This window comes from Helicoverpa zea, chromosome 21 (assembly GCF_022581195.2).
Source record: "Helicoverpa zea isolate HzStark_Cry1AcR chromosome 21, ilHelZeax1.1, whole genome shotgun sequence".
Taxonomy (NCBI): domain Eukaryota; kingdom Metazoa; phylum Arthropoda; class Insecta; order Lepidoptera; family Noctuidae; genus Helicoverpa; species Helicoverpa zea.
Genome location: NC_061472.1, coordinates 8,395,313 through 8,413,442, shown reverse-complemented (window position 1 = coordinate 8,413,442; position 18,130 = coordinate 8,395,313). Strand labels below are relative to the sequence as shown.

Genomic DNA, 18,130 nt, shown 5'->3' with positions numbered 1-18,130 from the left:
GTTCTAAGTCCTGAGAATTTTCATCCAAATAGAGTCAACCGTTCTCAGGTAATAAATAGCGTAACTAACATGACTTTTTTGTATAATTACATACATACATTTTAATAATATTGTGAGGTACGCTTCGCTACACCACCCACAACATGGGATTGAAGACCGCTCGCGCCGAACGCGTTATATTTACGTTCGTGCTATCTCGCTCGCGCGCGCATCTGTCTCGTTTCTTTTAGGTACTCACAGAGTCTTATCAGAGCGTTCTTATTGGACAATCGCGCGACGCTCTCGCTTGAGCGTTAACACTACTTCGGCCCCTGTTATTTTAGACTTAAGCTCGTTCTGTATTTACAAAAGATACGATATACTATACTCTTCTACTTTACACCATCATTGCTGTTTTATTTATCAACTTTACCTGCATCGCTGCTACATTTTGGTGACCCCGAGAGAAAAATGATGGAACACAAGCAAGAAGTTAGCGAGCCTACAGAACTCGCTGTCGTCTCCGTGCAGTCGCGTCTCCTTCCCTTCTGGCGTGAATATCCTCGCATGTGGTTCATTCAATTCGAAGCCGTCGTCGAGCCGCAGAAGACCAGTGACGAAAACAAATATCGTTACGTCCTGGGCCAACTACAACCGACCGACCTTCAACATGTCACAGACATCGTGATCAAGCCGCCAGAAACTAAGAAGTACGAGGCCATCAAACAACGCCTTCTCTCCGTGTACGAGCAGTCCGAGGTGAAAAACTTTAAGAACCTCATCAGCGGATTGGAACTTGGCAACCAAAAACCGTCTCAGTTGCTACGACGTATGCGCGAACTCGGCGGCAACATGATCACCGAAGATGGCATCAAGATTGAGTGGATGAACCACCTTCCGCCGCAAATGCGAGTTGTGCTGTCTGTGAACACAGATTCATCACTCGATATGCTCGCGGCAATGGCAGACAAGATGATGGAATATTCCGAGTCGGCAAATATCGCAGCTGTCTCTTCATCTCAACCAGATTCTGCGGCAGTAAACCAGCAAATCATGTCCGCGCAGATACAAGTTCTCTCAAAACAACTCGAGAATCTGACACTCGAGATCTCCGAACTTCGTAGCCGTGGAAGACCAAACCATCGCCGTTATCAGCGTTCCCGCTCAAGATCAAAGTCCACTGCAAGGCATCAACACGATCCCAATCGAGTATGTTACTACCACTACCGATTTGGAGATCAGGCAAGACGCTGCGTGTCACCGTGCGCTAGGCGAAATCAAAAGAAGTCGGAAAACTAGAAGAGACACCGACCGTGGCGGACGTCGGTGTAACTACGACAAGTAACCGCCTATGTGTCTTCGATCGCAACACGAATCACCGTTTCCTCGTTGACACCGGTGCGGATATCTCCGTCCTAGCCGCCACCCCAATACATAAGAAGAAATGTTCGCCAACATCATACAAATTATACGCCGCGAGCAGTTCACCAATCAATACCTACGGCGAGAAAGATCTACAAATCGACCTAGGCCTCAGAAGACGATTTCGCTGGTCATTTGTAGTCGCAGATGTCAAAACATCGATACTCGGAGCTGACTTCCTTCGCCACTTCAAACTCCTCGTCGACTTGCATCAAAAGAAGCTAATCGACAAGGTGACACAACTATCGATAAACGCCGTAGAAATCTCGTCGATGCAACAAGCCGTTTACGTACTTAGCAACAAGCAGACATATCAAGACATACTCAAGCAATATCCAGATCTACTGCGACCTATGTCCTTGAAAACGCCCGCTAAACACAACGTCGTGCATCACATCGAGACTACGGGACAACCTGTCTTCGCCCGTGCTCGCCCCCTGCCGCCCGACAAATACAAAGCGGCTAAGGACGAATTCGAACGCATGATGGAAATGGGCATATGTCAACCTTCCAAGAGCCCGTGGGCCAGCCCACTCCATGTGGTAAAGAAGAAAGATGGCAGTCTACGAGTGTGCGGCGACTACAGACGTCTAAATTCAGTCACGCTACCAGATAAATACCCGATTCCGCGCATACAAGACTTCACCTATCAACTACACAATAAGAAGATCTTTTCAAAACTCGACATGAAAATGGCCTACTACAAAATACCAATAAACAAAGAAGACGCTCAGAAAACGGCAATCATCACACCCTTCGGGTTGTTTGAATTCACCTGCATGCCGTTTGGCCTACGTAACGCTAGTCAAACTTTCCAACGATTCATGCACGAGGTTATGCGCGGCATCGAGGGATGTTTTTCATACATCGACGATATCTTGTTGTACTCAGATAACGAACAAGAACACAAGGAATTACTGCATCGAGTTCTTGACCGCTTGAACAAATACGGCGTATCACTCAACGTAAACAAATGTGAATTTGCACAGGCGAAAATCAATTTTCTCGGCTATGAAGTAACAGCGGACGGCATAAAACCAACCGAAGAACGGATAAAAGTCATATCCAGTTATCCTCAACCGAAAACTATCATCGAGCTTCGTCGTTTCCTGGGCATGCTGAACTTCTACAGAGATTGTTTACCAAATCAAGCCGACATGCAAAGTGAACTCAACAAATATCTGCACAATGGGAAAAAGAATGACAAAACGCCTATCACGTGGACGCCGGCCGCCGAACAAGCATTTCAAAAATGCCGCCAAAGCATACTGGAATGTGCAACACTATCGCACCCTATCGCCGGCACCCCACTCTGCATCATGACGGACGCTTCTGACCACGGCATTGGAGCGGTGCTACAACAACGTGACAACGCAGCCTGGAAACCGCTAGCATTCTTTTCCAAAACATTGAGTGCTACGCAATCACGATACAGCACGTATGATCGCGAACTACTAGCGATCTACGCGGCTGTGAAACATTTTCGAAGACTCATCGAAGGCTGTGACGTCACCGTCTACACTGATCACAAACCGCTGTCCTATGCGCTCTCAAGGCCGCAAAGTAGCAGCGACACTCAGCGACGTGAGCGACAACTCCACTTTATCAGTCAATTCGTCAAGAACATCGTGTACGTAAAGGGAGAAGAAAACTCAGTCGCTGACGCCTTATCTCGTATTGACGAAATACAATGCCCGTCAAACATCGACTACGACAAGTTATCACGTGATCAAGATCAAGACGATGAGCTGAAACAATTGAAGCTGCAGCCGAATTTAAAATTCATCTCAGTTACTTTGCCTGGCACGCAACGACCAATCACGTGCGAGATGTTAACGTCCACGCTTCGCCCATACTTACCACCGGCACATCGTTTTGCTGCATTCAAAGCGCAACATGATCTCTGCCACTCTGGTATCAAGGCGACTAGGAAGCAAGTGACATCGAAGTTCTTCTGGTCATCCATGAACAAAGACGTAACAACGTGGACAAGAAACTGCGTCGGCTGTCAGCGAGCAAAAGTACATCGTCACGTCGTCACGCCGCTAGGAAGTTTCCCGCCATCTCAACGCTTCGAACACATACATATCGATATAGTCGGCCCACTTCGACTATCTTACGATTATCGATATTGTGTTTCGATCATGGACAGATTTACAAAGTGGCCAGAAGCTGTACCAGTGCGCGAAATAACAGCTGAGATCGTCGCAAAAGCGCTGTATGAAAACTGGATTGCGAGATTCGGCTGCCCACTACGTATATCAACCGATCAAGGCAGGCAGTTTGAATCGTCGTTGTTCAGCGCGCTAACGAAGAAGCTCGGCATTACACGCATACGTACAACTGCATACCATCCGCAGTCAAACGGTCAAATAGAGCGCTGGCATCGTACGCTAAAAGCTGCGTTAATGGCTAGAGGCGCAGCTACCAACTGGAGTGACGAACTTCCCACCGTACTACTTGGCCTCCGAACAGCGCTGCGTGAAGACAACAACCTAAGTCCCGCGCTAATGACCTACGGTTCTACGCTACGTGTGCCATCGGATTTCTTCGCGCCGACTACTACAATTAACATGTCGGACGAAGATTACGTACGCTGCCTCACACAAACGATGACGTCACTCTCACCTTCGTGCACTACCGCGAGAACATCAGCCAGTCCCTTCATACATAAGGACCTCGGTACGTGCACACACGTCTTTGTGAGGAACGATACCGTTCGAGCGCCGCTGACACCACCCTACGATGGACCGTATCCTGTGCTACAGAGACACGAAAAATTCTTCAAGATACAGCTACCGAATCGAGAGACAGTTGTATCGCTGGATAGACTGAAACCGGCATACATCTGCAACGAAAATGATTCGCCAAACACTACGTGTCCTACGAGTACACCGAGCATCGTGGATCCTGTACCTTCACAGCAACCCTACGTCACCAGGACCGGCAGAGTATGCAAGCCAAACGTACGCTTCGCTAAGGGGGGGGTACTGTGAGGTACGCTTCGCTACACCACCCACAACATGGGATTGAAGACCGCTCGCGCCGAACGCGTTATATTTACGTTCGTGCTATCTCGCTCGCGCGCGCATCTGTCTCGTTTCTTTTAGGTACTCACAGAGTCTTATCAGAGCGTTCTTATTGGACAATCGCGCGACGCTCTCGCTTGAGCGTTAACACTACTTCGGCCCCTGTTATTTTAGACTTAAGCTCGTTCTGTATTTACAAAAGATACGATATACTATACTCTTCTACTTTACACCATCATTGCTGTTTTATTTATCAACTTTACCTGCATCGCTGCTACAATATGTTAAATAATTAAATTTGAATTATGTTGTCAGGGACTGTCAGGGATATCACGGTATCACGAAAGAAGTCTAGCTGCTAGATCTAATCGTCGGTTTCTAAGGCTTCGCGATTGTCACGTATTTAGCACATTTATGTATTGTAAAAAATCGCGGGGAAAATACACTACATTGAAAGCTCTCTTTGGCATATCAATACCCGAAGCTAAGACAGATTGCTAGTATACGATAACTAATTAACTTTATATTGTTCCAGGTTGGTCCTGCCCTAGACCTGGCGATGCAAGACCCAGTCATTCAAGACGCCTTCCCTCCCTGGCTATCAGTCGAATGGCTGAAGTATGACGTCACAGATTGTGATGCGGCCTACGCTGTGATATCAGCTATAGACGCCTACAACGACTGCGCCCATGTTTTCTTTGGACCTTCTTGCGATTTTGCGCTGGGTGAGTTTTTCTTTAAATTATTTTGGGTCTAGATCAGCGGTTCCCGAATTCTTTTGGCTTCGGAACCCTTTTCGTTTCACCATTTTTCGGCGGAACCTTAGCTTAAGTAAGAAGTAAACTAAAGACGTAAAATATACTTAGGTACGGCTCGCGGCGCGTGGTAGTGCACCAAAAGGTTATAATATGGTTAGAGATATATTCAGTATACTCAGGCGTAGCATGGCCACACTTGCCAGAAAATAATTTGGTCACCCTTGACTTTGTGTATTATGTGAATAGTTTTCAGTTTGAAGACTGACAAAGTAAACGCAAAAAGAAATAGATTGGGTTTGTACACGTGCGAGGCGAGCGAGCGCGATTTTTTTAAACTAAAAAACGAAGTTCCAAGCACCCGCTAGCATTGAAAGACATGCAGTGGTAGCCGGTATCGCGAGCGAAGCGAGCGCGAATTTTTTTTAGTTTAATTACCTACACAAAATAAACAAAACCACTGTAAATTAATAAGGTCTCAAAAAGTACAATATCCACACAAAAAAGCAAATCCAAATGAATAAGCAGCTAGCGAAGAAAGCGCTATTGCTTTTTCTGAACCAGAGGAATAAAAAATAAACATCAAAGGAAACCTCGACGGAAGAGCGCAAAATTATTTCTTTGCTGGATACTTGAGCAATTAAACGAACATAAAAGCATCACACGCAACATGGAGTCGCGAGCGAAGCGAGCGCGAAATTTTCGGACTCGCGGAGGTGCAAAAATTGGAAATAATGTCACATTTTGATTCATGGTAAAAATAGCCACTGGAAATACTCATATGCCGTGTCATTTCACGTCCTGTCAAATGTATGAAAACGTATAATCCTGGCGATGAAATAAGCCCAAAAAATGCGGTGATTTTTGGCCGACTCGCTACCTACTTATGCCGATTGCCGAAGACCTGGAGGTATTAAGTTAATCTACAATTTGTAAAAAACAGAATTAATTTATCTGCTGCCGTGGCCTTCCCCTGCGCTTGTCGCGAAAGTACGAGACTTACACTCCTGAGTGGTACCCACCTACATGGTGCCTAAATGGAATTTTGGAATGCAATATTTAAAACAATTTAATTGAAAATGAATAATAATTTAATATTGTCAAAAGTGAAACGATTTACCATATGGAAATCTTGAATTTTCCACGGAACCCCTGAGGGCCTGTCACGGAACCTCAGGGTTCCGCGGAACCCCATTTGGGAACCGCTGGTCTAGATAAATCTGGATTATACTGTCTGAAACTTAAACCAACAATATTATGTGGTCCTAAAATAGTACCGACTCTAGTACCTACTAGGTACCACCGCCTCGAACAAAGTTATTGCTCTAAACCTAGTACTAAACTTAGTACTTTTATGACTATGTTTTTGAAAAGAAGGAATATCTAGCAAAAAGTGGCTTAGCTAAAAACCTAGATTTTAGCTACTTAAAGCTGGTGTTTTATCTAAATAAATAAATCTTTACTGGAACAGAACACACAGTACAAATTGATTGTGCATGACATTTTATAGATACATTAACTTTATAAATAGGGAGAAGAAAAGGAGGCACATAATTTGAGTATATAGGGGAGTACATAACATAGTATATAAGAAAGTACATAAGGAAGTACACAAAGGGAGTATATAAGGGAAGTACATAAGGGGACTACATAAGGAGGAACATAAGGGGACTAATAGGGAATTACACATAGGGAGTAAATAAGGAAGTCTAAGGAAGTAAATAAGGGGAGTATATAATAAATTATATAAGGAAGTATATAAAGGGAGTAAATTAGGAAGTACATAAAGGGAGTACCTATATTAGGGGAATACATAAGGGGAGCACATAAGGGGAGTACATAAGGTAGTTTATAGATAAGAGAAGACAAAGAGATTACATAATAGGAGTATATAAGCTAGTTCATAAGGGAAGTACATAAGGGGAAAACAAAATTATGTATATAAGGAAGTACATAAGGGGAGTACTCCCATAAACTCCTTATGTACTCGCCTTATGAACTTTCTTATGTAATCCCTTATCTTATTTATAAAATTCCATATGTACTCTCCTTAAGAACTTGGTAATTTATCAGATTTGGTAAGTTTGAGTCTTGGTAATTTAGGTAAGGTTAGGTTTTATTTTTATATAAATTTTAATTAAACTGCTTTCTACTATTATTACACTACCCGACGGCCATGAATTGCCTGCCCGTTTTTTAGTAAAAAACTTTACAAAATAGACAACAATCTATTAAGCCCGAAATAAAATGAATAATGTGAGTTTACGTTGAAAAGTTTTTTAAACCATTCGTTTAGAAAATGACCCGCTAAGAGATTGATGAGCCTCCGGATTAAAATATTAGTTAGTTACTGCTATCATTAAATTGTCTGTTCATAGTTCATTTGAAAGAAATTACTTCATATTCTGTGAAGTTTGATTTATGTAATAAAGCTTTGTAATATCTTTAGTTAGGAACAAAAGCATACCCAAGATAATATCTATGTAAATGTACATAATTTTGGAGCTTCAAAAAAGAAATAGCAGAAAATATAACGACTTGCATCAGCCTACTCTGAGACTACCGTAAGGTACATAATTGAAATTAATTTTATTCAAAAGCCCATTATTTTGTCACAAACTCTGTGAAGTTGTGGTAAACATTCAGATAATTTGAAACGTTCAGTCCCATTCAGAAGTACGGACGTAAATAAGCATTTGTGTGAAACCACTAGCTTTTCATGCCTTAGATGATTTTACCAACCGGAGTCGCCATGGTCACACATCACTATAAAAAAATAATGACAAGAAAACTCGCTGGGTGTTAACAAACGAAACCAATTAGTGATAGATTGCTCATACATTGTAAAAAAATCGTTAAAGTCATCGGCACATGGCTTGTTAGTGTACCGAAACTTAACAATACTTAGGCACGTATGAGTACAAAAAAACAAAAAATCACAGTCATGTCACACACGACAAAAATTACAAACACAAACATAATATAGATCCACTTATGTGTACGGAAGATCTGCGTGGCGGTCTTGCTACGTACAAAAAGAAGGCTCGGCACATACCTACGTCTCCTGTTAGTTACATGCTCTAAGTTCCATTCAATATTGGTCGCAGCCACATTATGCCGACGTTGCGTGGTTGTTGTTAGACCACATCTGAATAAATCGTCTCTAAGCCTATTACGGCGTGAATCCTATTACTCCACGTTAGAAAGACGGGCCACTGAAATTCTGGTCCAAGCATTTTATACTTGTGGTTTTAGTGTAATTTTAAAGGGCTTTTCTAGAGAAAAACTCACACAAGTAAAACATTGAAAACTGTTATAAAATATTTAACGCTTTGTCACATTTTCTAAAATATGTGACTTCTGCCTATAGTTTATCGTGGTTTCCGAATCATGGAAGAACTCGTTATGACAAGATGGTCACCCATCCACGGACCGACCTCACCAAGCGTTGCTTAACTTTATGATCGTTCGATCTGCGCGGCTTCGATGACCAGGAGTTCTTCGTGACTGTACTATACATGTCGACAAAAAGTGTAGATTTTATTACTCATCTGCATTTTACTACGTGATTTTTCGTCTGCTTACTTCAGAATTGGATCAATATGCGGACAAAAAATATCCTCTACGTTGACACAGAATACAAAGTACTTCAAAACATCTAAGGGGCTTCATAGACAAGGCAACGCAAATCTCGACACGCCTTTTTTCTTATTATTATTTTTTTTTAACGACGTCAAAAATCATCAAATGACCCCTCCCGCTGTGGGTTAGCAGCGGTGAGGGAGTGTCAGACTCTTACTGACTAAAAACCGTCGTGTTTCGTCATTGGCCTTTTATGTACCAGGGCCGCGGTATCTCTTTCGAACAACCCGCAGTATCTCGACACGCCTCACCTTTATAAGCTGCATATATATGTATGTGTATATATGGTACCTGTAAGAAAGTGTATTAATTTTTTATTGCGGTAGTCAGAGACTTTCACCGTGTATTTATTTATTCAAATTGCAATATAACCTCCAATACTCGTATAACTAAATACAATATGGCGGACTAACCCTATGAAATTCTCTCCAGTCATTCTTACGGTGATGCAGAGGTAAAAAATATGTGTGTGAGTGAGTGTCTTGTGTATACGAAGTGCCTAAAGGATTTGTTATTCCACTGAAGTTTCCTTATTTACCGTTTCTTGGTGTTATTTGAATCTGATGAAGAGTTTCTACGTGCTGCAGCATAAAAGGCACTATTATGATAAGGAAGTGTTTCATGAATTTTTCATCTTAACGATGCTAATGAAAACAAATCTTTAACAAATTGATTGTTAACTGTGTCGATGTTTCTTCGTTTTTTATGTCGTAAATGTTATTTCGCAATCTTGTAAATCAGTCAGTAAGGTACATATTGTTGTTCGAAATAGGAAATAAAAAAACTCTAATTAAAAATCGTAAGATTTTGCTTGTTTCTTTAAAAGCGCTATTTAATCTCAAGTATAGACCCGATTAAAAAAACATTTCAGTGTTAAAAAACCTATTTATCCTACTATATACTTCTTCCTCCTGCCCTGTTCCCAATTTTATTTGGTATATCTTACGGTACGTGTGAAATAAACCGCGCGGAACAGCTAGTACAAATATATTCATGCTTCTAACACATAGATCATAGTCTTTTGCAGTTTCTAGTAGAAATAGCCCCTTTGTAGCCCGAGAGTCTCATTGTGCTCCAAAGCCGTTATAAATCAACTCAGCACCTGAATAAGCTCTTACTATAATGACTAGGGTTACAAACCACCTGAGGGTGACATCAAACATTAAAATGAATTATAGGTTACATTAGATTTCACGATAAACACTGGTGGAAGATGCGATACCTAATTTTAGAACTAATTTTATATTTTGCAAATCCTAATGTATTCAAAAGATAAAAGATAAAGATAAAGATAAAGATAAAGATAAAAGATAAAAAGATAAAAGATATTTTATTTGTAAAACATGAGTATACAAGGTGTCAAACGACTCAATATTCGAAGTGAACTTTATTAGTCTACAGTTCCAGTCGTACAGTTGTTTTATTTCCCGAAAGCGGGCGAGCCATACTGGAATTTTATATGTCTACAATCAATATGTTTTAATACGAGCATATTGTCGTTATATGACTTTATATGACTCGGTGTCTCGGCTACTACTGAACGCTGTTGAGTTAATGCATACAAAGATAATATGCATGTAAGTTTTGCACACACAAGTATGGCTCATTCCTTTTAGTGAGACAAAACATCCATACATGAAGTCGTCCTATATTATGTTATTTTAACCCTTTTACCCTATAAAGTGACAGCTGCCTACACCCACTGACTGACTACCTCCCCACACATCAAGCGTTCTATTTCCTCACCCAATATTGAAACAGTCTTTGTATCATTACGGTATCTCTTGTCACTGTTATTTGCACAGAAATTCATATGAATACTCGTGTGACAAGTGAAAATGATATTTACAAACGTAGATGTACCCCTGATTCCGCTTGTTATCGTGAAACAAAATTGCTTCAGAATCAAAGGGTTTTTTTCAAAAGAGATTGACGTAAGGATTTCGCCGCTGGGCAAGGAAAACTGACTTATTTGGGTGAATCTGTGAAGATCAGTTTTATTGGGTATTTGTTAGTTTTGTTTAGATATTTATTGTTTTATTTTTGGATTTTTTCTTTCTTATTTATTTCATAAAAAACATTATGATAGAATTTTTTATTCGGGTTGTTTCAAGTAATACACATTTTTTTACAAAACCTTTACATACGTATATTCTGATAATGTGTTTATATGGCATTTGAGCCTGACACTAAAATACACGCAGACAAATTTGCTGGTGCTAAAATAAGCTTTTTAGGATGCTGTTTTTCTTTTGCGTCTTTCTTAACTAACTATATAATTATCTGCCTCGATTCTTCCTATTTGTCATTGCAAAAGGCATATAATCCCTATACTATGTCACCACAAATACACCTCAAATAAATACTCTTTGATTCTAAACTTGGCCCATATTGCCAAACTTACTCTTTATTTAGGTAAATTGCTACACCAGTCCAATTTCGTCCTCTCCTATTCCTATGAATTGGCTTTGTATCGTTCCGAATTTAAACGTAAATGTTTCACTACGTTTAGTATATAGGACGTAGAATATTCGAATAGGTGCCTACCAGTGGTATTTCGAAGTATTGGGTAGATATACTCTTTTATAATACCGGTCAAACCACATTTCAGGACAAACTGACCCAGACAAAACTAATTTGTCCTGAGCCCTATAGGATAAATCAGTATAGCTAAGCCAAACCAGTTTATATTCACATAGTTATTTTAGTACCTGAAATGCACTGAAAACGAAGACTACAGCTTAGAAGACATCATCATCAGACTTCCTGAAATTCAATAACGTTTTTTCATAAAAATGCACGACACATTTATTTAATTTTCATGTTTGATATTACGCATCAATCGTTTCTAATTTTGATAAACGACCTTATTATTTTCTTAATCAAAAAACATTTCGATGTCATAAGTAGGAACCATTAGCTTGCGGGAAGATTGATAGGGATCGGCCTGAAGTCCCTTTTTCTTCATATTCTTATTATTTTGGGGATATTCCTTAATAATCATACTTCATATCATATTAAGAGCCATTGTGACATTCATAAGGCATTTTTATGTAATCACTTCCATAAACAATGTTTATTATGAGAAAAACATTTTGATGGCTTTTCTAACGTGACTCACTTTTCGAGGGGAAAAGAAAGAATTCTCAATTATTGTTTTATTTGTTTTTCTATCTTATATCAATCTTAATACGTAACACAAATCGTATATCATTGTCAATATTATTGCATAAAAAACGCAAAAATTAAACGAATAAATGGTTAAGACATAAATAGATTTTTCTCATGTAAAAAGTCCTAGATAGCTGGTAGAACAAAGGAGTTATCTCCGTTAGCGTCAGGAGCGCCGTCACAATTCTCCGATCCTCTCGAAATACATATAGAGAGTTGCTACCTAATTGCTACCAGCTACCATTAGTTGCTACCGATTGCTACCCTCGTGGTTTTGAAGATATTCAGCATCCAAAGGTGACAGCCATTCTGATATCAGGATGGCTGTCACTTTTCCCAGTGTGAAGAAACGGCGCAAAAGTATTGAGTTTTTTTTTCACCCAGAGTTGCTACCTAATTGCTACCCTACAGAATTAAATTTTGGGCCACAAAGATTTCCTGGATAAAAAGATATTAAAAAAATGAGTTTTTACGCCCTGCCAAATTAAATTAGCAAGCTGTCAGTTAATACAAATGAGTACTTTTGACGTAGGCGCTATCTATTATAATCCTACAGCTGATATAAATGCGGCCGAAAAGTGAACTAAAGCAAGCCGCCATCTTTGAACATCATTTTTGATTAGGTGTATTTATAAATGTTACCTGTTAAATGAAATTTCCCGAAATGCATGAAAAAAGTATTTATTATAATTACCTCAGCCTTCGATTGTTAACACGAAAACATCCAGTAAGGCCAGTCGTGTAAAAATCATACCCAACTCTACGTAAAACATGAACTGATTTGGTCACAGTAAAACAATATTGATTTTATTAAAAAATATTTTTATTTCAGTCACTGACTTAAAATAGACTCTTTTGCAAAAAAATCGGGCACCTATGCGAAATCTTAGTTTTAAGGACTAAAAAATTTTCAAAACACCGACGAACATTCTGCCAGCGATTAGTCCAAAACAAGGTTTACCAATTTTTTAGCAATTTTAAAATATTCAAATTTAGAATACACTCTCACGCATGCTTGGCTTACCTTTTTGATGCTAGAAACATACTACAATCATGAAAACCCTTTGAAACACACATAAAGTCCTTAAAACTAAGATTTCGCATAGGTGCCCGCTTTTTTTGCAAAGAGTGTATATCATACCCTGACATGATTTAATAAATTTTGAATTATTTCGTGTTAACAATCGAAGGCTGAGGTAAATATAATAAATACTTTTTTCATGCATTTCGGGAAATTTCATTCAACAGGTAACATTTATAAATACACCTAATCAAAAATGATGTTCAAAGATGGCGGCTTGCTTTAGTTCACTTTTCGGCCGCATTTATATCAGCTGTCGGATTATAATAGATAGCGCCTACGTCAAAAGTACTCATTTGTATTAACTGACTGCTTGCTAATTTAATTTGGCAGGGCGTAAAAACTAATTTTTTAAATATCTTTTTATCCAGGGAATCGTTGTGGCCCAAAATTTAATTCCGGAGGGTAGCAATTAGGTAGCAACTCTGGGTGAAAAAAAAACTCAATACTTTTGCGCCGTTTCTTCACACTGGGAAAAGTGACAGCCATCCTGAGATCAGAATGGCTGTCACCTTTGGATGCTGAATATCTTCAAAACCACGAGGGTAGCAATTGGTAGCAACTAATGGTAGCTGGTAGCAATTAGGTAGCAACTCTCTATATGTATTTAGAGAGGATCGGAGAATTGTGACGGCGGTCCTGACGCTAACGTTATCTCCGACAGCCTTAAAGAGAATAAAGCTGGAGGCTATAACATCATATATTTGCCTAATGCAGTCAGTTTCCAAAGCACTTTTAGCATATTCCCTATAGCAAGTCTCTGTGGTGCCATAAACTACTAAAGCGGAGCCAACAGGGCGAGAAATTCTCGCGATAAAAAACACTGCCTTAACGGTTTTGCCACGGTTTTAATCTTGGAGCATGAAACTAACTGGATAAGCCATTACTGTGTACTGTCCTCTGCCAAAGGCTCAGACTTCTATTCATAGTCATATGTAGATGTGTGAATCAAGTGTTTCCTTGTGTGTGTGTCAATTATGTTGTGTGAGTATTCTCCTTTGCCTAATATACCTACGAGACTGCCCCAGTCATCAAGTGTATGTGTGCATCAAGTTTATTCTTGTATGTGTAACAATGTTGAAAATGCACGAGTGAACTAACAGAAATACTGTTAGTTGTGCATTTGCGTGCGCGCATTTCGATGCGTTACTTCTGCCAAGCACTTTGTCGCATAGAATTTTGCTCATAGCGTCTCCGGTTCGTTAAATGCTCTAGATTTCAAAGTAAGAGCGTATCATTCAAGACTACCCAAGGGATGCGGAACCCAAGACAGACAGACGTGTAATTTATTTTCCCTAATACAGTGGAAAAATATGGATTCAGGTGCTGTCAGAAAGGATACTGCCGGTGCCCAAAGACCTCGCTATCTGACGTGGAAGGGATAACAACTAACACACACAATCTCTGCTGAATATATTTGTTTTATGACAGCAGTGTATTACACTTACGTGCGGAGAATTTTGGCTAGTTTTAAAATGGTATCGCAAAATGTGTATTTTAAATGACTTCAAAAACAAGAGGTTCTCAGTTTTACCTGTACTGTTCAATGTTTGTGCGCGATTGCAGCATTTGGGTAAACCGATTTTGATGCTGTTTACTACGTTTGCCTGCACCTAAAGTAAAGTCCCAAGCAAACTCTCTTCGTATAATTATAGAAAACATCTAATATTTTCATCGATGAAAACTTTCTCAATTTATTAATAATGCTCAATAATGTTAAAACTGAGATTTCAGCAGTTTTAAATTCCTGCAAAAAATACCCTTTCTCCGAACCACTTCTTAGCGAAAATAACAAAAGTGGTTAAAGTGTAGTAAAATACTCGTAAACACGTGAAAGGAGCCGTACACTCGAGTGCAATGAATACGTGCTTATTATCTGTGCCTTTTACGCAGCCATTTTTTTATTTCCTCTCCCCTTTTATAACTCTATACGTTTTATTGTAACGCTCTCATATCGCTCTAGGTACACATTTTTATTCGGAGATTTTTTCGGTCAGAAACGTGTAGTTTTTTCGTTTTCTAGTTAATCCGTGCAATCTGTAACATGTTCAACGTAGACGTTTTGGGTTGTAAAACGATTGTGAGCTAATATCCTTTTCGATCTGTCTAGTAGTTTCTGCGATGAACTCGTTCAAACAAACGAATGAACACTTCAGCTTTATATTGTTGGTAAGTATATATATGTATATATAATTATAGAAGCTCAAGTAACTGCTAAATGTTTTTAACAAACATCCCTTGAGACCAAAATATAACCTATTAATTATCGCCCTCGTCTTACACAATTATATTAATTACATTTTAAGTGTTGAAGACAGATTTTAATGTTGAATTAAGTAACATTTCTCAGTTCAATTTAGTTTAATGTAATTTGAACTGCGTTGTTTCCTGGTAATCAATTAGAACGGCTTCGGGTAAAACAATAACTTTGCTAATTGTTAGTATAAAGTCAATTTCAATTTGAATGTCGTCTCTGACATATTTTGATCCTCTATCTGAGGTCTTCTTATAAAATGTGCCATTGGTTTAATGACCTCGTGTCAAAGTTGTCCCAAATCCACTTGACAGCTTCTGACATTGTTTTAAAACTTATAAAATAAACTAATCAGAGTTCATGAGACAGAAATGCCCGGTGACATTATCCTTTGAGCGCGGAACCCTAAAAAATGGATATCATCATTTGATGCCTATTTCATCATGAGTGGGAACTATTGCCCGTGCCGGAATAGAATATAGCCTATGTTACTCTAGATGAGTGTAGCTTTCCAACAGTGAAAGAATTTTTTAAAAGTTTTGGAGCTTTTGTACCCTACAAGCAAACAAACAAAAAAAAATCCTGTTTATTATATAACTAGCCGTTTTCCCGCGGTTTCACCCGCGTCCCGTGGGAGCTACTGCCCGCACCGGGATAAAATATAGCCTATGTTACTCGCAGATAATATAGCTTTCTAATGGTGAAAGAATATTTAGAATCGGTCCAGTAGTTTTTGAGTTTATCCATTACAACCAAACAAACAAAGTTTTCCTCTTTATAATATTATTATAATATTATAATTATTTCTTGTTTTATTTTTTATTCTCCCTTTGGTGGGGGTAAAAGAATCTGATCACACGGGCCTTAGCCAAGCGTGATCAGGGGTTTAGGTGATACAGTAGGTAGATGAAACAGAAGATGTTGTGAGAAATTTTCTCGTGATTCGGCATGTGTTAAGTATAACGGCTTTCTGGATTGTTTGGGTTATGTATTGTGGGATCTGTAGTAGGTCTAGGCTGCGTTTAAGGCTCTTTGGCACAACCCCCGTTGATGACATGACTATCGAGACCATATGTATGGTTTGTGCCTGCCATTGGCGTTTGAGTTCTATTGCTAAATCTTGGTACTTTGTTAGTTTATCGGCTATTGTGGATTGGACGTTATGGGTATTTGGGATGGCTAATCTATAAGGTAAGCGTTTTTGTTATTTTTATCAAATAATGTAATGTCGGTTCTGTTGAATTGTATAGTCTTGTCGGTAATGATGGTCCTGTCCCAATATAGTTTGTGGCTATTGTTTTCGAATGTTGTGCTCGGTTTGTATTTGTAATACGCAGTTTTCCTTTCTATGAATATAAATTTATGTGCAAGGTGCTGGTGTACTATGGATGCTACCTGGTCATGCCGGTGTTTGTAGTCAGTCTGTGCAAGTGATCTGCAGGCAGACGTGATATGTTGTATGGTTTCGGGGGTTGAGTGGCAGTGACACACAGGTCGGTCGGCGTCGGACAGGTGTCTGTGAGAAGGTTATTGACCCGCATTATATGCTTCTGGTAGTTGCGGGTATCGATGACTTGGTCCTGGATTGCCATCATGAAAGCTTCAATCTCAGGGAATAGCTCGCCATGCTGCAGCCAGGCGTTCGACGCGTTTTTGTCGACATGTGGTTGCTGCAGGTCGTGGTAGTGCCGTCCGTGAAGAGACTTCTGCTTCCAAGCGGCAATCTTTTCTTTAACGTCCGTAATCTTCTCTTTTTTTTGTGGGTTTCGGTCTGCTAAATTGAGTGGAGTTAAATGATTGTCTGCTAATGTTACAACGTCGTGCAGCGTTGATTGTTGTGAATGGTGGTAGAAATATTGTCTGAGATTTGTTATTTGTTTGTTATGCACATTGACTATGTCTATAATAATTATATAGATTGGTCAAATTCCTACACTGTTCAATCATTACGAACACTTTCTTTGCTTTCGGAGACTTTTTTATCAAGGCGTCTTATTTTACAAAGAGCAGTATTCTATTCAGTGATTACTTCGAGTAGTAGTTAGACTTATGCCCTATTATTTTATGATGGAATACTACGAATTAAGCCAGACAGGAGTCTGAGTTTAACTACATGCGTTGTTAAGCTTACTGCTAACGATAGAGTGAGGAGGTTTACTTAGAGACTTTGTCTTCAGCGTTGCCTGTCTTAATTATAGTTTATACCACTGGATTTGCGAGTATTTGTATCAAATTAATGTATGTAGTATTCAGGAGTTATTTCTTAATGGAAAAGTAATTATCTGCTAATTCTTTGGCAAAAAAATATGAATCCTCCTGCCCTTATCCCAATTTTATTTGTGGTCGGCGCAGCATGTTTTCTCCTTCCATACTCTTCTATCTGCCGTCATCTCACAAGTAACATTCTTTCTTACCATATCTACTTTCACACAATCCATCCATCGTTTCTTTCGTCTTTCTCTTCCACTATATCCGTCCACATTCATACTCATCATCTTTCTCACTACATGATTATCATTCCTCCGCATCATATGCCCATACCATGACAGCCGGTTTCCACGCAGTTTTTCTGATACCGGCGCTACTTTCAAACTTCCTCTTATATACTCATTCCTCACTCTATCCATTTGCGTAACGCCACACATACCTCTTAACATTCTCATCTCTGCCGCATGCAATTGTCTTTCATTCGTCGCTTTTGTGGGCCAGCACTCTGATCCATACAAGACAGCAGGTCTGACCATACTCTTGTAAATATGTAAAATAAATATAATATATAAAATGAACTTAAAAAGAA

At 39.4% G+C, this 18,130-nt stretch overlaps 2 protein-coding genes across 2 annotated transcripts in view; both read left to right on the top strand.

Annotated features, from left to right (window-relative positions):
• Nucleotides 1–18,130, top strand: part of LOC124640759 (atrial natriuretic peptide receptor 1) — a 265,956-nt gene that overhangs the window by 57,608 nt on the left and 190,218 nt on the right. Inside the window, exon 3 of the mRNA XM_047178678.1 lies at nt 4,966–5,155. Within this exon, the coding sequence (XP_047034634.1) occupies nt 4,966–5,155 (190 nt within the window). The remainder of the gene's footprint in view (nt 1–4,965; nt 5,156–18,130) is intronic.
• LOC124640761 lies at nt 368–1,828 on the top strand. The gene has a single exon (XM_047178682.1). It carries the CDS (start codon nt 451–453, stop codon nt 1,276–1,278), a length of 828 nt encoding a protein of 275 aa, XP_047034638.1. The 5' UTR covers nt 368–450; the 3' UTR covers nt 1,279–1,828.

Bases quoted from the DNA above. Each gene is read 5' to 3' on its own strand.
- LOC124640761 (XM_047178682.1), top strand. From the start codon at position 451: ATGATGGAACACAAGCAAGAAGTTAGCGAGCCTACAGAACTCGCTGTC.